The sequence below is a fragment of the Primulina eburnea genome, chromosome 11, assembly GCF_022965805.1.
Source record: "Primulina eburnea isolate SZY01 chromosome 11, ASM2296580v1, whole genome shotgun sequence".
NCBI lineage: Eukaryota > Viridiplantae > Streptophyta > Magnoliopsida > Lamiales > Gesneriaceae > Primulina > Primulina eburnea.
The window spans coordinates 40278379-40306324 of NC_133111.1; the positions used below are offsets into that span (position 1 = coordinate 40278379).

The following is a 27946-nucleotide window of genomic DNA, read 5'->3' on the forward strand; positions in this document are numbered from 1 at the left end:
TTTTGCACTACGATTTCTTGTCTCGCTTCTATATTGGCGTGTTTGTGTCTTCTCCGACGATCCGTCTTCGACCGTTTTTGAGGTATCAAACTCGAGATTTCATATTTTGAATCTTATTATATCTTGTTAAGATTACTATTTTTTATAGTGCATGTCAATTAACTAAGTGTTGAAAAATGTTTCAGATTTGTAGATTTTGATGTATAATTTAATTTGTTTTATTTCATGTATTAAATTTTTTTTAATTGGCAAATATTTCAGATTTGTAGATTATGATATATAGTTTAATTTGTTTTATTTCATGTATTAAATTTTTTTTAATTGGCAAATATTTCAGATTTGTAGATTATGATATATAGTTTGATTTGTTTTATTGCATGTATTAATTTTTTTAACAAATGAATAAATGATAACCAAATTAATAACTGTATAAAATATTCAATAAAATACATTTGTTATTTTTTTTGGTAGTATAAAATGGATAACGATAGAAATTGGATGTATCTTCGCTTGGAGAATGAATTTCTAACGAATGAATATTGTGTTGGTGTAGAGTCGTTTGTAATATTTGCACTTAGTCATCCTGAATGTTTACTGAATGGAAATATACGTTGTCTTTGCAATCGAAAAAAATGTCAGAACAAAATATATTTAGATGAAAATATCGTTAAGGTACATCTAAGTCGTTACGGATTTGTAACGAATTACTATAATTGGTTTTTTCATGGATATGAATACATTCATCCAGTCTATCCTAATGTTAATATTGAGGCTCCTTCGTCATCTTCGTATCGTGTTGCACCACAAATTCTTCCAAATACATTTCCAGATTTTTTTGACACTATGACTATCGAAGAAAATGTTAACTTTGAAGCGAACCCTGAAAATGAGAACGAGAATTTTGATGAAGAAAGTCCTGCAATAAATACTGTTTCTGAAGGTCCTGAAAGTCTAAATAGTTATATAAAATCATTGTATGAAACCATTAAATCAGTCGAGAAAGAAATTTGGGATGAAAATCCACACGGTCATTCTGTGTTGCCTGTGCTCGCTCGGTTACTGAAGATGAAACATGAACACAACATGTCCGAGCGCAATTACAATGACATGTGTCAACTAATATTAGAGTTATGTTCGTCTCTGAACTACGTCCCCGAGAGTTTTTACGCGACCAAGAAACTTATCAAAGATCTAAGGCTTCCGGTTGAGAAGATTGACGTGCAAGAATTATTGTATGATATACTGGGGTGTTGACAATGTTTTGACAGAATGTAAGATATGTGAACATTCTCGTTACAAACGTAGTAGACATCTACAAATCCTGATAAGAAGGGAACTCCGTACAAATTGATGTAATATTTTCCGATTACTCCACGTTTGCAAAGGTTGTATGCTTCGAAGCTGCAGCGTTACATATGCGTTGGCATAATGAACATCATTTTGACGGTGACACTATGACACACCCTTCTGATTCTGCAGCGTGGCGTCATTTTGATGCTATCCACCCATCTTTCTCATCAGAAATCCGAAATGTGAGATTAGGACTATCGATGGATTTCAACCATCTGGACAAAGTGTTTAGCAGTATTCGTCATGACATGTCATTGTTACTCCATACAATTTACCAACTTGGATGTGTATGAAAGACGAATACATGTTTTTGTCTGTGATTGCACCTGGATTGAGTAACCCCAAAGACAAACTGGACATATTCCTTCAGCCGTTAATTGCTGAGCTTCAACACTCGTTTAGAATATATGATACATCGAAGAAGGCTATAAAAGGAAGAGAAGGACAAGAAATAACGAAGCTGCCCGAGATGATGACAGATTATATAGTTCATTATAAATAACACATTAAATAAATAAACTTCTCTTCCTTTGTACCTCCTTTGATGTATCAATATAAATTGAAATTGGAGGTTCAAGAGCAAATACACGGCCATTTGAATTTTGAAAATACCATAACCATGCCCAAGCTGAACATAGCACAAATAAACTTCCTTACAACATAACCAAATATTAATTCGCATGCTACCATTTTATATTATAGAAAGCAAGATACAGAATGTGCAAATATTACTGGACAATAACCAAGCAACTAATCCCTTAGAGGGCGACCATAATCATTAAAATGTTATCAAATTATTTTTATCAAAACAACAGTCACAGTCAAATGGGCACAGGCGAGTACCTCCAGCATCTGGCTTCCCAAAGCTTAGCTCTTCTTCTGTATAAATAGCTAGTCCGTCGGAGGTTTTCTTCCTTGGTCGAAAAATAGAGTCTGCAAATGGATTTTCTCGAACATCTTTGGTCTTATTCTTTCTTATCTTCAATTTATCATGTGATTTACCACTTGAAGCCGAAGCTTTTGAGGGCTTCTGTTTGTCAGCCATCGTATCTTTTTCAGACCTCTTTCTTTTTGTTCTAGCAAATATTTCATCAATCTCACTGCCCATTCTCTTTGGTTTCAAGGATGGTTTCTCTTTTTCTACGACAGGACCACAACATGCTGGTTTAATCTTCTTCTTTGATGAACTCTCTTTCATCATCTTAATGTCATAAAGAAATTATGTCAGAAATGAGAAACTTTGCCATTTATGTAAAATATTGTAGATTGATGATTATTAAGGTTGGAACAGGAGGGAGAACGAGAACAGGAACTACAAGAAGCATGTGATTATAAACACAACATAAGAAGGAGCAATTACAGTAGAAGAATAGCTTCAATGAGGGAAAATAGAATTTTTCTGCTGCCTATGGATGAATGTATTTGATCTCATTTAGCTTTTACTTTCTTGAGAAGGCCCCACCTATATGAATCGCAATGACTATCTTCTTTACTACAAAAGCATATATTTGATCTCATTTAGCTTATACTTTCTTGAGAAGGTCTCACCTATATGAATCGCAATGACTATCTTCTTCCTTACAAATCCCAACAATCCACCTACACCCAGCTGACACTTCCATTACAAATCAATTATGAGTATAGGCAAAACGAAAAAATAAAGCCGAAGGAAATAAACTAAGTATTATAATTTCATAAATTCATAAACTCCAACCAAAAACCTGAATCATGCGCACAAAAAACCATAAACTAATCATGCTCGACATCGTTAACATCCTCATTGCTTACCACTTCAGTTGGCATATTTGTATCATTGCTCGTCTTTTGAAAAATGAGCAAGAACAGCCCAGTATGTCTCCAACTACTCAAGCGACTAATTACATGCCCAATTGTATTATCTTAAACATAAACACATATTTTACCATGATCTCATGCATCATACACAAACACATGTAGATGCTTATTCAATTTGAATGGTCACTCATAAACTCGTATTGATGATTTGTAACTCAATACTGGATGCAATACTAGAGGACATACCGGGAGACTTCAGAAGCTATGCCCACAAAAGCTTCCAGATGAAAAGATGCAAAGACTCAACCAATTCTCACAGATGATGCAATCCCTAATAGATAGACCATCAAGGGAATGAAATGACCCAGCCTATATCCTTTAGCAATGACACTAACCCAACCTAAAGACATTACACATACTAATAAGTAATATCATAATCTATACTGGCAACCACACATGCAGGATTCAAGTAATACAACAAACAAATGATAAAAATTGAAATTCAAGATCAACAAATAAGTAACTAAATTAATCAGCTATTTTCTTTTGGAAATTAGGTTTAATTAACTAAATTTATCATATATAAAATTAAGCTTTGAAAATTTATTTTCTTTTTCCAACTTCATGAAACACTACAATTGCATTTAGATTAAATTGAGAAAATTTCAGATATGAGGATATCAATTTCATACCATTTTTTCAACATGCTGGAACTTGACTCTCTAACAAAAACCCATATACAAAATTGAGATTTAAACGTTCCAGATAAAACGTTAAGTTCTCGAGCAAAGGATCGTGTAATAGGTCTCTTGATAGTGAAATTCGATGAATCCAGATTCCACTTCAGTTTATTAGACTTTCTTCCTTGTCGACTCATTGTACGAATTGTGACGAGGCTCAATAAAGAGAACCTCACGATCTCGTAATACTTTTTGTTTGGAAATTTTTTTTACAATCTTTTATTCATCGCAAGATGGATATAAATACAAAAGAGCCATATCTCATCATACTCTAAAGATTATAAGCATCAAACTGGAAAAAAAGAACAAACCAAAAACTAAACACCAAATCCTATCAAAATTCAAAGTAAAACAATGAGGAAAAAGAATTCTAATCCATGTGCTTGAAACAGCCGTGGGTGAATTTTACTTTGAATTTTGATAGGATGAGGTGTGCCTCTCGTAAACTTGAATTCTCGGACTCCTTTTATGGTCATGTTCCGTTGTTGTGGTCATAACAAAATTTATTGAAAACTTGCAGATTCATTTTCAACATCACATTAATTCATTACCTAAAGTTAATAACCTCTTACGCTCCGAAATAGATCTAAATAATGGGGTTCTGAGTTATACCTCAAAATTTGAAACACGCGTATTGTGATTCGCTTGAAGATAAACTGGATCAAATGGTTTTTCCCGTGCTGATTTGTAGTAGAATCCAAAGTATGTATTTACCAGGAAAGCTACGGCGTTTGGGTTTAGTTTTAGGACGATATATGTATTTTTCAAGACATGAAAATTAGGGTAATTTTATTCCTTCACGGCCAAGGAGTTCTAGAGTGAGATTTTTGTGAGGCAGAGTCGTTTATCGACCTCAATTTATGCAAAATTTGGTTTAGTTTAACCTATTATAATAAACGCATTATCCTCAGGATAGATCCAATGATCACCGTTGCTTTGAAAAATCTTTTTTGTAGGGTCAAGAATAAATCCCACTTATTTGGACTATTAATGACCACTGGATGTACAATGAACCTAACAACCTCAATATAGAATCTCATCGACCAATTTAGTGTATTCCAATTAAACAGTTATTTCTTATTTTACGATTTAGTGTATGTCAATTTGGGGAAAAAAACAGTTATTTCTTATTTTACAAGTTATGAATTAAAATTCCAATTATTCTGACTAGAACATCGGGAAAGCTTAATCTTCCAAAACTATGATGATATATTTTTAGAATTTTGGAAATTGGAAATCTGATATTATATAACTAATTATCTTTTTCCATTATTATTTTTACTTATTATTAGTAAATTAACATGCAAAAAGTATCAAAAATTGGAAATAAAATCACAAGCATGTTACTAAAATTCACTAATGGTTTAAAGTATATTACATTCCTTCGAGTGTGACAAGATCTCTATCACTTGTACATCAAAATTAATGTGTGTACACTTGACATTCTACCGCAGTAAACATCACTACTTTTCACAATTAACACAAAGAACATCAAATGCACTTCCTAACCATGTCATATCAGTTATAACTTTGAGCAACAAAAGAAAACACAACATAATCTAACTCATGGTTCAACACTAAATCTTCTTTTGTTTTTTCTGTGAATTGTGATTTAACTAATAAATTGCAGAAATATACAACCAAAAGGAATACTTTAAAAGATCCGAACAGGCTTAATTGGTTAAAGTTTTCATGTCTTGACAAACAAACTGAATGGACGGTGTTTAAAAATTGCATCCTACCCAATTAACTCTTCTTTCCACTTACTTCTCCTAGGTGATGCGAGGGGATGATCCCCTTGAAAGAAAACCTATATATATATCGAAGTTGTTAAAAAAATTTCTTTCCCAGCAAATTATATGAAATCGAGTCTCCCCCATCGCCTCTCAAATACGAACTTCAAAATTTTTGCATATTTCCCCCAATAATTTGACAACAATAAGGAAATAATATCTGATTTCATCACATCACTGATCATGACAAAATAATTAACTAATACACCATATACAAAAATACAAAATCAAACGAAACATAAAAACAATTTGAACTAAAAGTACTGCCGTTTCTTAACTACAAAACCCTAACGCCGCAATAATTCAAACGAAAAAACAAGCTACTTCATAGTTTTAGCCGTATGCCCCCAAAATATAACAATAAAAACATACAAAAGTTGCATTATAAAATCGATTGAAACACGTAAATCGTTTTCCAAACATATCATCCACGAACAACGCGAAAGATCATAGTGAAAAATGAAGTGGAGTTTCGAGAAAAAAGTGCGTACCAATTTTGATAGCGACCGAGCCTGTGGAGCCAACAGAGGCGAGCTCGAGTTTTTATAATTATGGGTACTCTCATTTCGTTGAATGGCCCATAAAAGGCGGCCCTGGTTATAATTGGCCCAATCCTTTATTGTACACCAGTGGTCATCATTAGTCCAAATATGTGGGATTTAATCTTTGAATGACCCATAATTATGAAAACTGGCGCTCGACTCTATTGGCTCCGCAGACTCGGTGGTCATCAAACTTGGTACGCACTTTTTTCTCGAACCTCTGCATCATTTTTTACTATGAACTTTCGCGTTGTTCATTGATGATATGTTTGGAAAACGATTTACGTGTTTCAATCGATTTCATAATGCAACTTTTGTGTGCAATTCTTGTTATATTTTGGGGGCATATTGCTAGAACTATGAAGTATCTTGGTTTTTCGCTTGAATTATTGCGGCGGTAGGGTTTTGTAGTTAAGAAACGACAATACTTTTAGTTGAAACGGTTCTTGTTTTTATGTTTCGTTTGATTTTGTATTCTTGTATATGATGTATAAGTTAATTATTTTGTCATGAGCAGTGATGTGGTGAAATCAAGAATTATTTCCTTATTTTTATCAAATTATTGGGGGAAAATATGCGAAATTTTTTGAAGTTCGTATTTGAGAGGTGATGGGGGAGACTCGATTTCATATAATTTGCTGGGAAATAAACCTTTTTTTAACAACTTCAATAAATATATAGGTTTTCTTTTACGAGGATTATCATCTCTCGTCACCTAGGAGAAGTAAGTGGAAAGAAGAGTTAATTGGGTAGGATGCAATTTTTAAACACCGTCCATTCAGTTTGTTCGTCAAGACATGAAACCTTTTACCAATCAAGCATGTTCGGATCTTTTAAAGTGTTCCTTTTGGCTGTATATTTCTGCAATTTATTAGTTAAATCACAATATAGAGAAAAAACAAAAGAAGATTTAGTGTTGAACCATGAGTTATATTATGTCGTGCTTCTTTTGTTGCTCAAAGTTGAATAACTGATATGATATGGTTGGGAAGTGCATTTGATGTTAATTGTGAAAAGTAGTGATGTTTAATGCCGTAGAATGTCAAATGTACGCACATGAATTTTGATGTACAAGTATATCTTTAGGAAATATTTTTTCACATGCTGCATGCTCAATTTCAAAATTCTTAAATTTCTCCACTCATATGTTTCGTAACCCTGCTTACTTGGCAAGAAATTTTTGCATTAATAAAACAATGTATGTGCATGTGTGTTTATGCTTTATATTTATTTATTCTTGATAGCACACATAAAATATTTATGTCACAATGATCTAACCAATAATAATTGGAATTTTAATTCATAAATTGTAAAATTAAGAAATAACTGTTTTTTTTCTCCAAATGGAATTGCACTGAATCGGTCGATGAGATACCATACTGAGTATGTTAGGTTCATTGTACATCCAGTGGTCATCATTAGTCCAAATATGTGGGATTTATTCTTGACCCGACGAATTTTTTTTTCTAAAACAACGATGATCATTGGATCTATCCTGAGGATAATGCGTTTATTATGATAGGTTAAGCTAAACCAAATTATGCATAATTCAGGTCCATAAATGACTCTACATCACAAAAATTTCACTCTAGAACTCCTCGGCCGTGAAGGAATAAATTTACCCTAATTTTCATGTCTTGGAAAATCTTGGAAAATACATATCTCGTCCTAGAACTAAAGCCCAAACTCCGTATCTTTCCTGGTAAATACATACTTTGTATTCTACTGCAAATCAACACGGGGAAAACCATTTGATCCAGTTTATCTCAGGCAAATCACAATATGTGTGTTTTAGATTTTGAGGTATAAATCAGAGATCTATTTCAGAGCGTAAGAGGTTATTAACTTTAGCTAATGAATTATTGTGATTTTGAAAATTGATCTGCAAGTTTACAATAGATTTTATGTTACGACCACCACAACGGGACATGTCCAAGAAAAAGAGTCCGAGAATTCAAGTTTACAAGAGGCACACTCACGGCTGTTTCAAGCTCATGGATTAGGATTCTTTTTCCTTTATCGTTTTACTTGGAATTTTGATAGGATTTGGTATTTAGTTTTTGGTTTGTTATTTTTTCTAGTTTGATATTTATAATCTTAAAATTATGGTGATCTAGGACTCTTTTGTATTTATATCCATCTTGCATTGAATAAAAGATTATCAAAAAATATTTCAAATAAAAAGTATTACGAGATTGTGAGATTCTCTCTATCGAGCCTCATCACAATTTGTACAATTGGTGGACAAGGAAGAAAGTCTAATAAACTGAAGTGGAATCTAGATTCATCGAATTTCACTGTCAAGAGACCTGTTACACGATCATTTGCTCGAGAACTTAACGTTTTATCTGGAATTTTTGAATCTCAATTTTGTATATGAGTTTTTGTTAGATTTTTGTGAAGTATTAATTAGAGAGTCAAGTTCCAGCATGTTGAGAAAATGGTATGAAATTGATATCCTCATATCTGAATTTTCCCAATTTAATCTAAATGCAGATGTAGTGTTTCATGAAGTTTGGAAAAGAAGATAAATTTTCAAAGCTTGATTTTATATATGATAAATTTAGTCAATTAAACCTAGCTTTCAAAAGAAAATCGTTGATTAATTCGGTTAACTTATTTGTTGATCTTGAATCCTAATATACTTACACATATAAAGATTTGCTGTGTGATATTTTCAAATTATTATCAGTAATTTAAAATAAGTTTCATATTTTCAGTAAAAAATGGAATTGTATTTCATTTGTATAAATTCTAGGTACTGATTGCGATTTGTGTAATTGATTTTGGAGTTTCAAACTAGTTATATATATAAGAATACATATGTGTTGGGGATGTTCTGAATTAAGTATTTATGGGTTAAAAGTAGTCGTAGAAGGGAATCTTAGGATTTAGAAGTAGAATATATCATAAATATTTTGGAATATAATAATGAATTTGGATATGTATGTGATTGTTATGTGTATTATTGCATGCTATCACTATGTATGGACATTGTACGTGACTTCGGTATTGTATTGCATAATTTCCTTATGCATATTGAACGATAATTATTGGAACTACGTATGTTTGTATTCTGTATTTTGTTCGGGTATGAGAGTTAACTCTTGGTTTTTGCTCGTCAACGTGCTGCATGTATGAAGATACATGTGAGCCACCTCTTTTCATATGGTCAACGTAAGATGTGCATTAGTTCTATTTGTCATGTGAGTCATCTCTTGGTTTCCACATGTCAATGTGTTGTGTGTACGACAGTGCATGTGAACCATCCCTTGTTACCCTCTCAACGTGCTGCATGATGGAATTTTGACTGTTATTTTGCTATTCCGTTTTCTTTGGAATTCTTGCATTATGTACGCATATGCGTTTATTATTTGTTATATTGATAACTTTTGTTGTTACCCTTGAGGTCATATATTGCTTTTAGGAAGTTTGAAGTGTGCTGAAGTATGTTGGTTCGCAAGTAAGGAACATAATGAAGAGATGAACTCGAATGTTTTGAAAAGATAGTCAGGGACGTGATGATGGATGTATTCTTTCTTTGGTATTTTAAGAAATTTTTTTTTCAAAACTTAAAAGGAATTCTATGGGGCTCATGTAGGACTTTGTTCTCTTCTTCATGTTAAAGATTTTCTTTCTTTAGTATTTTAGAGAAGATTTTCTTTCTTACATAATGTTCAATTAAAAAGTGCTAGGGTGGACTTAGGACTTGTTTCTCTTTTACTGTTCATAATGCTGATTATAAACTGTCTTGGCTGACGAGAAAACTTGCTATCTTTTTGCAAGTATTATAGCAGAGTGACTTAATTAGATTTCCACGGATGGATCGTGGAAAGAGACCTGGTAATTTTTTGGGGACGAGGAACAGTAAGTTGTTACATGGATCTCAAGGGCATTATACGAGAAGAAAATTGCTCTTCCATTTCTTCCGGCCAAATCACTTTTAAGGTTCCAGTGTGTTTGTAGGGACTGGAAACTTCAGATATCGACTCCATTCTTTGCCCACAACCAGTCGCTTTCATGTCGTGACGTTTCAGGTTGCTTTTATCAGATACCTGGAGGACCACCAACATTTATTTCTGCAGACCCAATATCCTGTGGTGTGCCAGATCCGTTGCTAAAATTTTTGCCCGAACCAGTTAACATCAGGTCCTCATCCAACGGACTGCTCTGTTGCCAGGGTTTCGCTGGAGATAATCCGTACTACATTTGCAATCCTGTCACACAGCAGTGGATGAAGCTCCCAAAGCCAAACTGCTGATCATGGGCATCATCCAGCTATTGTGCTCGTATACGAACCGTCCCTTCTTAACTTTGAGGCTGATTACAAGCTTGTTTGTGCCTTTCCTTCTACTGACTTTAATGATGCCACTGAGTTTGAGGTATATTCTTCCAAAGAAGGATCATGGAAGATTTCCGGGGAAATTTGTTTTGCTTCTGTGCATATCGACCCAAGATCCGGGGTATATGCTAATGGTGTTGTTTACTGGAAAGGTAGAGGTCTCCTTTGTTTTGATGTGACAAAAGATAGATCGCAGTTTCTCAATAATTTCATGCACGGGATTCTGGGAACAATTGATGGAAAGCTCTGCGTGGTTAGTATCAATTCCCACAAGGTGATCACGAACGTACTGAACAACGCGTACTCTAATACCATGGAAATGTCTAGCCGGTCCCGTATGTGGAAAGAGACAGAAAAAGTTATACTTGATAAGGGACTGCTCAGTGGGAATTTCGACCATAGTATAATCTTTGCTCGAAGCAATTTGCTGGTGATTAGAAATGGAGAAGAACTGTTTTCTTACAACTGGCGGATAAAAGAATTAAAAGCCATGGGTAAGGTAACCGATCATCATAGAGACATGATATCTTTGCCTTACGTGAATAGCTTTGCGTCCCTTTAATCGAATTGCGGCCAACTCGTTCCGTCCCAGAAATCGAAGTAGAGCATTTCTCTTGTTTGTGGGATATCAGATAAACACCACTCTGGGATTCTCAATCTGGTTATATAGCCTTTTCTTGATTTTGCTATTTTACTATAGTCGAGCTTTCTCGACGGAACGTTGTTTATGATAATTTAACATCCGTAGTAGTTTAAATTCTATCTTGACTTCAAGTGGGAGTGTGCAGGACTTGATGTTTTTTAATGGTATGGATTTGATAGCGCACCACAGCAAATGTTTTCTTGTTAAATCTAACACTTTGTTTTTAATTTGATTTTCTATCCTCTCTCTGTATGTATACTTTTTGTTTTCATAACACACGCAACACGTGTGTCTCTGTGGCTAGTTTTTATAAAATATAATGGGGAGGGGGCATTTAAATATTTTTTTGGGTCATCGATGTAATTTTGAAAATATAAAAAATATCTTTATCAAATTACAAAATCAATTATCTTCCTCATAAAAAATCATAAAATATATTTTAGTACATTAATTATATAAATATCATATATCATCTGCTTTTTGCAAATATTAAAATATTTTGTTATCTTTATTTATAATTTTTAATTTTTAAAAAAATTAAATAAATATTTATGTCACTCGTAATATAATTTTATTTTTAAAAAACATAAATTTAAAAATAATAAAAACTATTATATTTAAATAATTGTTCTAGGTAGATCGTTAAATTTATTATAAGAAATCAAAAACAAAAATTATCTATGACATTTAAATAATTATTCTAATAGATTATTAAAATTGTTTTAGAAATAAGAGAAAGTTTTTAAAATTCTGAAATAAAGTTTCTTTCTCAAAAAAATAAATAAAGTTTTTAATTTTGATTGTCTTTAGATGTGAAAAAAAATCTTATAATATTGTTTCTAGGAGAAGAAATTACCATTAAACATTTCTTTAAAAAACACGATTCAAATCCTTAGTAAGGCTCCGGAAACTGCAATGGACAAAATTGCAATGGTGTTATGGGGTATATGGAGAGCTAGCAACGAGAAACTATGGAAAATGATATCGAATACAACTCATCAAGTTGTTCATTCAGCGATGCAGTTGCTATATGATTGGAAGGGGGTGCGTGACATTGAGAGATCAAATGAAGCTAATAGGCAACAGTCCAATCAGTCTTATATTTGGAAAAAACCATAAGCACCAACTTTCAAATGTAATGTAGATTCAACATTACAGAATGAAAGTAGAAACACAGGAATGAGAATGGTGCTTCGAGACTCCATGGGCTCCTTCATAAGCGCCAGAACAAATGCCATCCCAGGCCTAGGTGGAAATCAAAGAAGCTGAAGCAATGGCCTTCAAAGAGGCTCTCAGTTGGGTGGATGACATGTGCCTACAAGAGGTAACATTTGAATCAGACTCTAAAGCGGTAATCGATCCAGTCAATTCACGAAGAGAGGATGATTCAGAATTTGGTATACTAATTTCTACGGGCCGAGTAATCCTTCGTCAACGACCATCATACAAGGTCTGATTTACACGGCGACAAGCAAATAAGGTTGCTCATAATCTTGCAAGGGCATCTTGTTTCCATGCTCGTCCCATGATCTGGATTCTACCACCAGATTCTATTATTGATGTTTTGCATGAAGATTATAATAACTCTTGTTTGTAATAAATTAATTAATTCTGTCAAAAAAAAACACGATTTATTTATTATTGTTAATCTGAAAAGTCGCTAGTTAGGTACTTTGATGAAATAACCCCGAACTCTGGGGGCAAACATGAAAATTTGAGTTCCCGCCCAAACCCTAAAACCGTCACATCAAATTAAAATAATCCATTTATTGAAGCAATAGATAAAAATCTTTCAAAATCTCCACTTTCGTTAATTTTCAGTCCCCTGTTGCTTCCATTAGGGAGACGGAGCAGAGAAATTCTAAAGGCACTCGCGGCTCTTCATTTTTTTGGGTGTGTAATCTGAACCTATTTCTTTGTGATTATCTAGTATGTTTGTTTTTAGGAATTATTTCGTTGTTTGTGCATGATTTGTGGAATTTGGCTTATTATCTTGTCATTTTTGTGAGATTCTTTGTATGTTTATGTTTTTGTTTCGTCATTTACTTGCTGTTAATGCCAATGAGAGCTTCAGGTTAAGTGTTCGCTTTCCGTTTATAGGTATACGATTTTTTGAATTATTTTTATGGCGTAGGGTTTGAGTTTAATGGCTGAGAACGGAGCAAAGAGTGAGCCAATGGCAGATTCCCCGACTTCTGTTCTTGACGAAGAGGTACGATCATTTACTTTATTTTTCCCTACAGTGTTACTGTACTTGTGTACCCTTTGTTTTTGAGCTCTAATAGCTTCTTTCTTCTCTTTTTTTTTTTGTTTTTGTTTTTGGAAGGGAATATCTGTGATTGGAGTATCAATTACAGCTAAAAGGGGATCTTCACTTTTTAAAATGAAGTTTTTTATGGGCGTTTTTTGCATTGGGAAGTACCTAGTTTTCTTTTTTGACCTATCTCTGAGCAGTAGGAATGTTGAGAAAATAATAAAAATACTGGAAAAAGGCATTGTTTTATTTAATGACCATGTTTTTATTCCTGAGTTAATGTTGATCCTTGAGGTCTTATTTTACGAATTATCTGGGTCTACTTTGCTAACTTGATACCATTTTGTTATTGTGTCATTGAGTTGCATGGGTATTGTGTACTTGAGTTTCCAATGCATTTGTAGATGTAGTCGTCTTATTCTTTCTTGACTTTATTAACATTCTTCTTACTTCACTGATTCTTAATACTATTACGAACTGAAGGACTGCAAGGATAACCTTGCCGATAAAGTGAACGTAGAATATTCTTCTCTTGTTTTAAATGCCATGGAAGAGGTGGAAGAGAAGTTAAAGGAAGAGCGGCTAAAAGAAGTAGGGGTAAACTGGATGAGCTTTTAACTCAGACACAACTTTACTCGGAGTTTCTACTGGAAAAAATGAATGACATTACAAAGGTTTCGTTATTTCCAGAATCTTTGCATTTAAATTATGTTAACTGGTCACTTAATCTAATTGGTTTTTCGATATGCTAGGATGGGTCAGAGGACGACGGCGAAACTGCTTCGGAAGTCGAGAGAATCTGTGGTTCCAAAAGAAAGGCTGGTTCAAGCTATGGAAATGTAACATATTTTTTCACCTCGTCCTTCAGGTTTTCAAGAATTTTAAATTTAGTGCTGTCCTGTCGAAGTTCTGCAGCCAATTCATGATCTTGTTTTTACTGGTTTATACCGTATTGATCTGAGATTCATTATGTGTCTTATGTTGTTTTATTTTTATTCTTTTGCTCCATTTCACCTAATAATATCGTCCATAGAGGAAGGCAAAAAGAGCCGTTGCAGCCATGCTTACAAGATCTAAAGATGATGGTTCTGCTGAAGATTTGACCCTCACAGATGAAGAAAGAGCTGAAAAAGAGCAAGCCAAACTGGTACCTCTGTTGACTGGTGGAAAGTTAAAGTCTTATCAAATTAAAGGTGTGAAGTGGATGATCTCTTTGTGGCAAAATGGACTAAACGGGATCCTCGCTGATCAGATGGGACTCGGGAAAACAATTCAGACTATTTCCTTTCTTGCACACCTCAAAGGAAATGGATTACATGGACCCTAAATGAACAAGGTATATTTATGTCCAAATTCATTTAAGATGAACAATGAATTACAAAAAAAACCCTTAAGATAACCTAATAATTTAATTGGCCAACTTAAATGAACAAGGTATATTTATATGTGTTAATTTTTTTATTATTACTGTTGTTGTCGTTGAGTTGAAGAAACAAGATTCCACAATTGGTGTTCCCAGAAACTAAAAATTTATGTGGGTGAAAGTTGGAAGGGTAATAATATCTGTCAAGCTGCGACTAGTCTCCATTTCAATTAAACACCTTTTAACCCCTGATTGTTGTTTACATAGTTTACCATTATTGAGGTAGTCCATTAAGCGGCCTCTGTATTGTATGGATAATGGCTGAAGTGTTTGTATTCTGATTATTTGGTTTGTGACGTGAATATTTTCAGGTTCGATTTTTCAGGAAAGTGCAACAATGATGAGGACAATGAGCAATTGGAAGAGAAACGAAGGGCACAGGTCCGTTTAAGATGATTGATATTTACTTGAACAGGAGACCAAGTATATGAATACTAATGTCATTTTAATTTGGTTTAAATGGGCAGGTGGTAGCAAAACTCCATGCTATTTTGCGTCCTTTCCTTTTACGCAGAATGAAAGCCGACGCTGAACATATGCTTCCTCTGAAAAAAGAGATTATCCTTTATGCCACACTGACTGAGCATCAGAAGAACTTCCAGGATCATCTCGTCGGACTTTTGAAAGTCACCTCAGAGAGAGAACAGATACCGGTGTTGACTTCTTTGCTATTAAAATTCATATGCAGAAATTTTTTCCTGAATTTTTTAGCGACCATTTTTGAATGGTGATTCTCCTCAAAAGAACCAACGACTTGGAACAAAGTAGCAATTTTATGTTTCTCTCTTGGTCTGTTTACTTGGATCTATTCGTATGGAAAATCTTTCTGTTTACTTGGATCTATTCGAATGCAAAATCTTTTTTGCCCCACACTTAATTCAACATATATTCAAGGTCATACCTGGACGCGCGGGTGCGCCTTGAGGGGAGACCTCGCACGCTAGTCTCTGCCTAGATAGGTCTGGGCACGCCCATCAGCTTGTGCATGCCTAGAGAGATTGTGCGTGCATGCACACTCAATATGGGCACCCCGCGAGCTCATCATTGTCTCGTTATCAGGAAAAAAAAACTATATTTGCGCAAATCGCCGTCTTTTCATCGCTGGAATGCTGTAGAAATTGTGCGACGATCTTGTAGTTTCGAATTTTTGAACTAAAACCTGAACCGTAAAAAATTGAACTGTAATTCGAAATTATCAACTGAATCCATGATAAATCTATTTTAAACTAAAATCTTTTCCAAATCTGAAGTTATATATATAAAAAATTAATTAGTTTTTTCTTTTTCGAATTTGGATCCAAATAATATTCATAAACTTTAAACAGATCTCAATTATCCAACATGAATGTCTCTGATACCACTTGTTGGGAAAATCTATATAACCACCTAATCCATCATGCCAAGTCATTAAGAATTTGTTGAAAACTTGAGCAAAAGCATACATGAACCCATAATCTTTACTCCTTAAGAATGAGTGATGATCTTCCAGATCAGTGCGTTCTTTTTATTGAGAGGATATTTCAGTTTCTCTTCAGCACTATTTCTTATAATGAGAGTAGAGAATAAGCAACGTGATTATAAAGCGCGATTCGGATATCATAACTCATATATAGATAATGAGTTAGATTATCTATATAAAAAATTAAATAAATTTTTTAAAAAAAATCTCCAATAACATAAAAATAGATGTCTTCTTGAACAAATTTAAACATCAACGCATAATCAAAATTTGACAAAAAATGAATAAATAAAACTTCGGCATGAAATAGTCCTCTTAACTAATAACTAAATTTTGTTTTGCAGAAACATAAAAAGCTGTGCTCTCCAACTCGGCCGTCCATTATTGCTACCAAATACAACTTCGGTCCTTTTCACTTGCATCGATGAAAACTGATAAGCATAAGGGCTTAAGTTATTTTCGAGATAACAAGATAATATATAATGAAAAGAAGACATGCATTCAACATTTTTCATCTAACTCAGTTATAAAATATATTTTTAAGTAAATTTTTTTTTAAGAAAGCGCTCAATATAACTCATTAATTCTCAATCCTTAACATCAAGTATAAACTTATACCTCTCCACATAAACAGTCAAATTTTCCTTCAAAACTTCTTTCGTAAAAGTTTCTTTTAATTTTATGAAATATGGCTAAAAAATTGCTTACAATTCATAATTTTTTGTTTAAATTCTCCATGAATCTAAGTTGGTAGAGAGGTATTCCGACCTAAATGCCGACATCAAAATCCAGTAATCAGTCAAGTTGTGGTAGATGCGTTCCTACTCGAAAGCCAAAACCCAAAACTCGTAATCATTACTAAAAAAAAAAGAAAAAAAAAACATTTAAGCGATGGTTTAAAATGAGTCGTCATCAAATTTGGCGACGGATATTTATTCCCGTCGCTAACTAATTACGGTTTTTTCCGACGGTTTTTCATTAAACCTAGTTTAAACAAACGTCGCTAATTCATGGAAATTACTTACCCTAACAAGTTGCGACAGTTTCGTTAAAGGCGTCGCTAAATTGGAAACGGATTAGATAAACTGTCGCTAAATAAGCAACGGTTTATTATAAACCGTCTCAAAGTAAATTAGCGACGGTTTTTTAAATCGAACTGTTGCTAAATAGCGACCGTTTTAAAAAAACCGTCGCTTAGACCGACGAGTTTATCAGCAACCGTCGCTAAATGCCTTTATATTCGATTTGTCCGTGCTCATTTTTTCACTACGATTTCGTTTCTCGCTTCTATATTGGCGTGTTTGTGTCTTCTCCGACGATCCGTCTTCGACCGTTTTGAGGTATTAAACTCGAGATTTAATATTTTGAATCTTATTATATCTTGTTAAGATTACTATTTTTTATTGCGCATGTCAATTAATAAATCTTTAGGAAATATCTTTTTACATGCTCAATTTCAAAATTCTTAAATTCCTCCACTCATATGTTTCGTAACCCTGCTTACAAGGCAAGAAATTTTTGCATTAATAAAACAATGTATGTGCATGTGCGTTTATGCTTTGTATTCTTGATAGCACATAAAATATTTATGGCACAATCATCTAACCGATAATGATTGGAATTTTAATTCATAAATTGTAAAATTAAGAAATAATTGTTTTTTTTTTTCAAAATGGAATTGCACTGAATCAGTCGATGAGATTCTATACTGAGGTTGTTAGGTACTTAGGTTCATGTTCATTGTACATCCAGTGGTCATCATAATTCCAAATATGTGGGATTTATTCTTGACCCTTTCTAAAACTACGGTGATCCTTGGATCCATCATGAGGATAATGCGCTTAATATGATAGGTTAAACTAAACCAAATTATGCATAATTGAGGCCCATAAATAATTTTATGAAATAGTTTCATACAACCCGGAGTCTAAAAAAAAAATAGAAATAGTTTCACTTGAACGATAATCACATAATTACGGCTCTTAATTGTCGAAAGTAAACAAAAAGTAACTAAGGTGAGGAGAAAATGAAGGTACAAGGGATGAAAAACTCTATAAAAGTGCTAACGTTTGGCCAGCTCAAAAACAAGGTTTTTCGGGTGAAAGATCAACTTTTTATATAAAAACTTATGATTTCGCCTCCAATTTACATTAGAGTCTTCTTCTGTATAAATAGCTAACCCGTCGGAGGTTTTCTTCCTTGGTCGAAAAATAGAGTCTGCAAATGGATTTTCTCGAACATTTTTGGTCTTGTTCTTTCTTATCTTCAATTTATCATGTGATTTAGCACTTGAAGCCGAAGCTTTCGATGGCTTCTCTTTGTCAGCCATGGTATCTTTGTCAGACCTCTTTCTTTTTGTTCTAGCAAATATTTCATCAATCTCACTGCTCAGTCTCTTTGATTTCAAGGATGGTTTAATTTTTCCTACAACAAGACCACAACATGCTGGTTTAATCTTCTTCTTTGATGAACTCTCTTTAATCATCTTAATGTCATAAAGAATTCTTCTTTGATGAACTCTCTTTAATCATCTTAATGTCATAAAGAAATTCTGTCAGAAGTGAGAAATTTGGCCATTTATGTAAAATATTGTAGATTGATGATTATCAAGGTTGTAACAGGAGGGAGAACCGGAACATGAGCTACAAGAAGCATGGGATAATAAACACAACATAATAAGGAGCAATTACAGTAGAATAGCTTCAACGAGGGAAAATATAATTTTTCTGCTGCCTATGGATGCATATAATTGATCTCATTTAGCTTTTACTTTCTTGAGAAGGCCCCACATATAGAATCGCAATGACTATCTTCTTCACTACAAAAGCATATATTTGATCTCATTTAGCTTATACTTTCTTGAGAAGGTCCCACCTATATGAATCGCAATGACTATCTTCTTCACTGCAAATCCCAACAATCCAACTACACCCAGCTCACACTTCCATTACAAATCAATAAGAAATTACACATATTTACGAGTATAGGCATAACGAAAAAATAAAGCCAAAGAAAATAAACTAAGTATTATAATTTCATAAATTCATAAACTCCAACCAAGAACCTGAATCATGTGCACAAAAAATCATAAACTATTCATGTTCGGCATCGTTAACATCCTCATTGCCTACCACTTCAGTTGGCATACTTGTATCATTGCTCGTCTTTTGAAAAATGAGCAAGAACAGCCTAGTATGTTTCCAATGACTCAAGCGACTAACCACATGTCCAATTCTATTATCTTAAACATAAACACATATATTTTATCATGATCTCATGCATCATACACAAACACATGTAGATGCTTATTGGATTTGAATGGTCATACCGAGAGACTTCAGAAGCTATGCCCCACAAAAGCTTCCAGTTGAAAAGATGCAAAGAATCGACCAATTCTCACAGATGATGTAATCCCTAATAAACACACCATCAATGGAATGAAAAGACCCAGCCTATATCCCTAGCAATGACACTAACCCAACCTAAAGACATCAAGGGAATGAAAAGACCCACCCTATATCTCTTAGCAATGACACTAACCCAACCTAAAGACATTACACATACTAATAAGTAATATCATAATTTATACTGACAACCACACATGCATGATTCAAGTAATACAACAAACAAATGATAAAAATTGAAATTCAATGTATGAAAGCCCAAAATTTTAAGCATATGACAAATAAATCATAAAAAGAAATAAAACCACATGCCTATAAACATCACATAAAACACATCAATATCACAAAAATCTATCATTACACACCGACATACTCATTTCACTTCGCTCCGATAATAAGTCTCATTCTTGTGTCCTTTGCTTGAAATTTGACTCAAAAAATTGTAAATAATTCGGGATGCTCCCGAACAATCTATAAAAATATAACTAGATCCAGACTTCGTTCCATAATTATATATTTTCTAAATTTTCTACAAACTCATCAACTACTACTTGAATTTACCGAATTTCTATATTGACTGGCTGAGTTTAAATAATTGAAAGTTGAAACTCTGAACTGAACTAAATATTATCTGAAACTATCTCATACACCCAGAAAATGGTTTTACTCGTACGATAATCACTTAATTATGACTTTTAATCGTCGAAACCAAACCAAAAATATAACTAGATCCAGACTTCATTCCATAATTATATATTTTCTAAATTTTCTACAAACTCATCAACTACTACTTCAATTTACCGAATTTCTATCTTGACTGGCTGAGTCTAAATAATTAAAACTCTGAACTTAACTAATTATTATCTGAAACTATCTCATACACCCCAGAAAATGGTTTTACTTGTACGATAATCACATAATTATGACTTTTAATCGTCGAAACCAAACCAAAAATAACTAAGGCGAGGAGAGAATGAAGATACAAGGGATGAAAAACTCTATAAAGTGCTGATGTTTGGCCAGCTCAGAAACAAGGTCTTCCGGGCGAAAGATCAACTTTTTATACCAGAACTTGTGATTTCGCCTCTGATTTACATAATTGTTGGAATATGCCGTTATCGGAACGGCAGTGGCAGATACAAATTTCATACTTGGAACGGATGGTGTTGCAGAATGCAGGTAAACTCCGCGATTCAGCAACTTTTATTGGCTTCGATCGGATAGGAACATCCAATTTACCCTTGCCTTAATTTTTTTACTTCTGAGAGAACACGAGAGAGATGAAATGCTAATAATTATTCCTGGTGCAATATTTTTCTTGAGTAGGTCTCTTGTGACTTGTGAGACGATTTCACGAACTTTATCTCTGACACGTGTCAACCCTACCGATATTCACAATAAAAATAATATACTCTACGATATCTCTCAAACAAGACCGTTTCGGGGGTTCCTATTTCTTTAAGCCACATTAGATTACATATAAAATAAATATTTTTTGGCATATTTAATGTTGTGGATTTAGCTTGGTATAAGAGGTAAGCATCATCAAACAGTGTTAATGAATTAACATGACAAAACTTTAAGATTGATTGGAACTTTTTTTAATGGGGCTGAGAGGGTGTCCCGGCGTAGTCCCTCCGACGCTCAAGTCATGTATTGATAATAAAATAAGAGAGCAGCTAGGGACGGTGCTAAGATCAATATAGTGAATGAATAATTAGACTCTCAAACCTGATATTAGCCTCTCAAACATGATATTTATAGGAGAAGACCTGTGATTGATCATGGGTCGCCTACCTTAGTTAAAAAAGGGCCGGGGCCCAAAGTCTGAGTTGGGTGTAATCTTGATTGGCCCATTCATGGCGTATCACCAGTCACCCTCTCCCGAGTCGAACTGAATCACATGTTCGAAGTTCGATTAATTGTGGCTTACCATATGTGAACCGCACATTCTTCCCCTTCCCACAGCCCTGCTTCTTCCTCGCGCCGCCTCGCCTACTCCACAACCTCGTCTCCTCCTCGTGTAGCGTCTCCCTCGCCCTCGCCCTTGCCACTCTCGCAGCCAGCCTCTCGGCCTCGCCCTTCGCCCGCCTTGCCAACAGCCCCTCCCTCGCAGCCTCGCCTCGCCTCGCCTCGCCTAGTCCCCCGCCTCGCTTGCAACCATCTCACCCTAGCTTCTTGCCTCGCCCCTTTGCGCCCTCGCCTCCTCGCCCTAGCCCACAACCTCGTCTTCACCCATCTCACCCTAGCCTCTCGCCTCGCTTCGTCCAGCTCTCCCGCTCGCCCGCCTCGCCTCGCCTGCTCGCCCGTCTCGCCCTGCAGCCTCGCTCCTCGTCATATCCCACAACCTCGCCTCGCCTCGCCTCATCTCACCATAGCTTCTCGCCCCTTCGCGCCCTCGCCTCCTCGTCCTATCCCACGCCACCATCTTGCCTCGCACAGCTCGCCCACTCGACTCTCGTCTTCAAGGTCCTCTACTAGTCTTTAGGTAGGAAAAACCAGTATTTCACTCGCTCTCCATATTTCAAGCTTCTCACCCTTCTTCCTTCAAACTTCTCTACATAGGGTCCAAACTTCACCCTCACCACCTTAAGCTCCTCACTCTCATCTTCAAGATTCTTTACTAGGTTCCAACCTTCACCGTCACCACCTCAAGCTCCTCTACTAGTTTTCAGTCTTAGTAGGAAAATTAGGAGCTTTCAGTCGCCATACTTCAAGCTCTTAACCTTCATCACCTCAAGTTTATTTACAAGGCTCCAACCTTTTCTATGTTTTTATTATTAATATACTCCTATAATTAAATACATTAATATTTTTCAATAATTTTTTTATATGCCCTTAGACACTAATTAAGTAAGGATAAAACTGAGAATTTATTTTTATGATAGAGTTTATATATTTGTAACCATATAATATTATCTGTTATTAAGCAACCTGAATTAGTTGTCTATTTATATATATATATATATATATATATATATATATATTTATTTTATTTAAATGACATTATTATGCATTCCCTCGATCAAAATTCCCATCGACACTCTAATTACAACGGAAGAACAAGACGACATTCCAAATTCCACACTTCCTACATAACCAGATTAAGAACCCCCGAAACGGTAATCACCTGATATCCCTCAAACAAGACTGCGCTGCTTCAGTTTCCCGGGACGAAACAAACTGGCTGTATCTGGATTAAAGGGACGAAAGGCTATTCACATAAGGTAAACATATCGTATCTCTACGATAATCAGATACTGCAAACATGGTTTTCATCTCTTTTATCCGCCAGTCGTAAGAGAACAGGTACCCTCCACTTTTAATCACCATCAAGTTCTGAACAACGATTACAATCTGGTCGAAACTCCCACTGAGCAGTCTTTTATCGAGAATAACTTTTGCTGTCTCTTTCCACATTCGGGGTCGGCTGGACATTTCCATGGTATTAGATATTAGAGTAATCGTTATTAAATACACTCATCGTCAAGATACGAGAACCGATACTAACCCAACAGAGATTGCCATCAACTGTTCCCAGACTCCCGTCCATGAAATTGTTGAGCAACTGCGATCTATCTTTTGTTAGATTGAAACAAAGGAGACCTCTGCCTTTCCAGTAAACAACACCATTAGCATAGACCCCTGATCTTGGATCGATTTGCGCAGCAGCGAAACAAATTTCCTCTGAAACTTTCCATGACCCTTCTTTGAAAGAATATACCTTAAACTCGGTGGCATCGTCAAAGTCAGCCGAAGGAAAGGCACAAACAAGCTTGTAATCAGCCTCAAAGTTAAGAAGTGACTGTTCGAATACGAGCACAATAGCCGGATGATCCCCGTGAACAGCGGTTGGTTTTGGGAGCATCTTCCATTGCTGTGTGACAGGATTGCAAATGTAGTAGGGTTTATCATCGGCTTGACCCTGGCAACAGAGCAGTCCGTTGGATGAGGACCTGATGTCAATTGTTTCGGGCTAAAATCTTAGCAACGGATCTGGCACACCACAGGATATCGGATGTGGAGAAATAAATCCTGATGGTCTTCCAGGTATTGTGGGCAAAGAATTGAGTCGATATATGAAGTTTCCAGTCCCAACAAACACTCTGGAACCTTAAAAGTGATTTGACAGGAGGAAATGGAAGGGCATTTTCTTGTATAATGCCCTTGTGATCCAAGTACAACTTGTAATACCTGGACCCCAAAAAATTACCAGGCTTCTTTCCACTATCCATCTGTGGAAATCAATTAGTCGCGCTGCTTGATATTGGAACAAGGTAGCAATTTTTCTCGTCACAACTGAAAGAAAAAAATCGTTATAGTCGCATTATGACACGAAAAAAGAGAACAAGTCCAAAATCCATCTTAGATGTAACATACCACTCCCAGATATCCAAAAAGGTCAAGTTCCAAAATTTAATAAATTAATTTAAGAATTTAAACCTTGTAGAACAACTTGATAACTTAAAAAATACTAGAACCTATCAGCAAAAGTCTTTATAACATTTATCCAAAATGCACCTAAAAATAAACAATTTTCATCGCTCCACAAAGTTCTAAGATAGATATCGTTTGATCACATACTTTATAATATTTATCCAAAACAAAAATAAAACGAACATCAGATTCGAAGTAAAGTCATATCGATGTGGTTCCTATTGTATAAATGGTATCAGAGGAGCACCACTGTGGCCATATATCCCACCCTTGGGCTTTATTCTGCTATTACATTTCCCCGGCTGATAGGGTAAAACACATGTTCCTACCAATTGCAACATCTGTTTTATTTCTCTTTATCTAAACACTAGTAACCTGCTCAAGAACGACCTATATCACAAATGTGAAAAATCAATATCTGAAACTTCCTATAATCACGAGTCTAACCTAAATAAATACTGGAATAATACTTGTAATTGCCTATAACTGCAGCTTCTACCCTGCATTCTAGTTTTTCAAGCCTAGTTTCGGTCGATCATTGTTGAAATGGTCGCAACATCAGTTTCAAATACTACCATTCAAACTCAGAGATCATTTTCGGAATGGTCGTAACATCAGTTCCAAAAATTACTGTTCGAACTACACTATCATTTCACTAAACAGTCGGAGTGCGAAGTTTTTAAATCATTAAAAAACATAAAGTTGGTAGAAATTATGAGAACGTATATAAATTACATTAATAATGATAAATGTAAAATACACGAAGTCATTTAAAATTAAATTAACACATCAATAAATATCTTTCAAAATAAATATTATATATTAATTATATCATATACCATCTCAAAATTTGAAACTATGAGCTTCAGGTTTACTCATATGTCATAGATCGAAACAAACAATATTAATTGCATACAAGTGAACCAGAAAAAAATGAGATAAAATATAATTATTGTGATTATTTATTAATAAATAAAAACATATGTCGTCTTTATATTTATAGAATAATCAAAATAAACACGAATCATTTTCTACATTAATAATCCCTTAATATATATTAATTAAAAAAACACAGATTTATAATTTTGTGAAACTGATAAATTTATTTTATGTATAAAAAAATTATTTTTTATAGAAAAAATATGCACCGAGGAAAGGTACTCTTGGAAAAAATTAGGGCAAGGGTAAAATTGGCCGTTCTTATCCGGTTGAAGCCAAAAAAGGTTCCTGAATCGCGGAGATTATCGGCATTCTGCAGCCCCGTCCGTTCCAGATATGAAATTTGTATCTGCCACTACCGTTCCGATAACGGCCTTCCGACGAACTAATTCGTATGTATATCGGAGGCGAAATCACAAGTTCTGATATAAAAAGTTGATCTTTCGCCTGGAAAATCTTGTTTCCAAGCTGGCCAAACATTAGCACTTTTATAGGGTTTTCCATCCCTTGTATCTTCCTTCTCTCCTAGCCTTAGTTTTTTTTGGTTTAGTTTCGAGATTAAAAGCCATAATTAAGTGATTATCGTACGAGTGAAACCATTTTCTAAATTTTTTTAAAAAAATCCTGGGGTGTATGAGCTAGTTCCAGATAACATTTAGTTCTAGTTCAGAGTTTTAAATTATTTAGGCAAAATAAATTATGTATCAACCAGTCAATATAGAAATTCAGTAAATTCAAGTAGTAGCGGATGAGTTTGTAGAAAATTAGAAAATATATGATTATGGAACGAAGTCTAGATCTAGTTATATGTTTTATATGTTGTTTGGGAGCATCCCAAATTATTTACAATTTTTTTGAGTCAAATTTCAAGCAAAGGACACAAGAATGAGACTTATTATCGGAGCGAAGTGAAATGAGTATGTCAGGTGTGTAATGATAGATTTTTGTGATATTGATGTGTTTTATGTGATGTTTATAGGCATGTGGTTTTATTTCTTCTTATGATTTATTTGTCATATGCTTAAAATTTTGGGCTTTCATACATTGAATTTCAATTTTTATCATTTGTTTGTTGTATTACTTGAATCATGCATGTGTGGTTGTCAGTATAAATTATGATATTACTTATTAGTATGTGTAATGTCTTTAGGTTGGGTTAGTTTCATTGCTAAGGGATATAGGCTGCTGGGTCTTTTCATTGCCTTGATTGTCTATTTATTAAGGATTACATCATCCGTGAGAATTGGTTGAGTTGTTGCATTTTTTTGTCTGGAAGCTTTTGTGGGGCATAGCTTCTGAAGTCTCTTGGTGTGTCCTATAGTATTGCATCCAGTATTGAGTTACAAATCATCAATATGAGTTTATGAGTGACCATTCAAATCCAATATGCATCTACATGTGTTTGTGTATGATGCATGAGATCATGGTAAAATATGTGTTTAGGTTTAAGATAATACAATTGGGCATTTGGTTAGTCTCTTGAGTAGTTGGAAACATACTGGGTTGTTCTTGCTCATTTTTCAAAAGACGAGCAATGATACAAGTATACCAACGGAAGTGGTAGGCAATGAGGATGTTAACGATGCCGAGCATGATTAGTTTATGGTTTTTTGTCCGAATGATTCAGGTTCTTGGTTGGAGTTTATTAATTTATGAAATTATAATACTTAGTATATTTCCTTTGGTTTTATTTTTCGTTATGCCTATACTCATAAATAGTTGTAATTTTTTATTGATCTGTAATGGAAGTGTAGTGAAGAAGATAGTCATTGCGATTCATATAGGTGGGACCTTCTCAAGAAAGTAAAAGCTAAATGAGATCAAATATATGCTTTTGTAGTGAAGAAGATAGTCATTGCGATTCATATAGGTGGGGCCTTCTCAAGAAAGTAAAAGCTAAATGAGATCAAATACATGCATCCATAGGCAGCAGAAAAATTCCATTTTCCCTCATTGAAGCTATTCTACTGTAATTGCTCCTTCTTATGTTGTGTTTATTATCTATCCCATGCTTTTTGCAGCTCCTATTCCCGTTCTCCCTCCTGTTCCATCCTTGATAATCATCAATCTACAATATTTACATAAATGGCCAAGTTTCTCATTTCTGACATAATTTCTTTATGACATTAAGATGATGAAAGAGAGTTCATCAAAGAAGAAGATTAAACCAGCATGTTGTGGTCCTGTCGTAGAAAAAGAGAAACCATCCTTGAAACCAAAGAGAATGGGCGGTGAGATTGATGAGATATTTGCTAGAACAAAAAGAAAGAGGTCTGAAAAAGATACGATGGCTGACAAAGAGAAGCCCACAAAAGCTTCAGCTTCAAGTGCTAAATCACATGATAAATTGAATATAAGGAAGAATAAGACCAAAGATGTTCGAGAAAATCCATTTGCAGACTCTATTTTTCGACCAAGGAAGAAAACCTCCGACGGACTAGCTATTTATACAGAAGAAGAGCTAAGCTTTGCGAAACCAGAAGCTGGAGGTACTCGCCTGTGCCCATTTGACTGTGACTGTTGTTTTTGATAAAATTAATTTGATAACATTTTAATGATTTTGGTCGCCCTCTAAGCGATTAGTTGCTTGGTTATTGTCCAGTGATATTTGCACATTCTGTATCTTACTTTCTATAATATAAAATGGTTGCATGCGAATTAACATTCGGTTATGTTGTAAGGAAGTTTATTTGTGCTATGTTCAGCTTGGGCATGGTTATGGTATTTTCAAATGGTCATGTATTTGCTCTTGAACCTCCAATTTCGATTTACATTGATGCATCAAAGGAGCTACAAAGGAAGAGAAGAACATTTATTTATTTAATG

At 34.6% G+C, this 27946-nt stretch overlaps 3 protein-coding genes across 5 annotated transcripts; 2 read left to right on the plus strand and 1 right to left on the minus strand.

Annotated features, from left to right (window-relative positions):
• Window positions 1–27787, plus strand: LOC140806040 (uncharacterized protein C6G9.01c-like). 3 transcript variants are annotated; one of them, XM_073162476.1, is made up of 2 exons: window positions 1–82; window positions 27252–27787. In XM_073162476.1, exon 2 carries the CDS (start codon window positions 27252–27254, stop codon window positions 27648–27650), a length of 399 nt encoding a protein of 132 aa, XP_073018577.1. In that variant the 5' UTR covers window positions 1–82; the 3' UTR covers window positions 27651–27787. The 3 variants fall into 3 exon arrangements, with proteins under 3 accessions (XP_073018577.1, XP_073018576.1, XP_073018575.1); XM_073162475.1 differs by lacking the exon at window positions 1–82 and adding an exon at window positions 17615–17680; XM_073162474.1 differs by lacking the exon at window positions 1–82 and adding an exon at window positions 20681–20923.
• Window positions 2023–6305, minus strand: LOC140806042 (uncharacterized protein C6G9.01c-like). Its single transcript, XM_073162477.1, has 2 exons — window positions 6169–6305; window positions 2023–2551 (listed from the first exon to the last, which is right to left on the minus strand). Exon 2 carries the CDS (start codon window positions 2549–2551, stop codon window positions 2129–2131), a length of 423 nt encoding a protein of 140 aa, XP_073018578.1. The 5' UTR covers window positions 6169–6305; the 3' UTR covers window positions 2023–2128.
• On the plus strand, window positions 12987–14785 carry LOC140804827 (ATP-dependent DNA helicase DDM1-like). The gene is made up of 5 exons (XM_073160975.1): window positions 12987–13097; window positions 13339–13416; window positions 13942–14132; window positions 14211–14297; window positions 14492–14785. The coding sequence occupies exons 3-5, from the start codon at window positions 14115–14117 to the stop codon at window positions 14783–14785; spliced, it is 399 nt and encodes a 132-aa protein (XP_073017076.1). The 5' UTR covers window positions 12987–13097; window positions 13339–13416; window positions 13942–14114.
• Window positions 27788–27946: the final 159 nt, after the last annotated feature.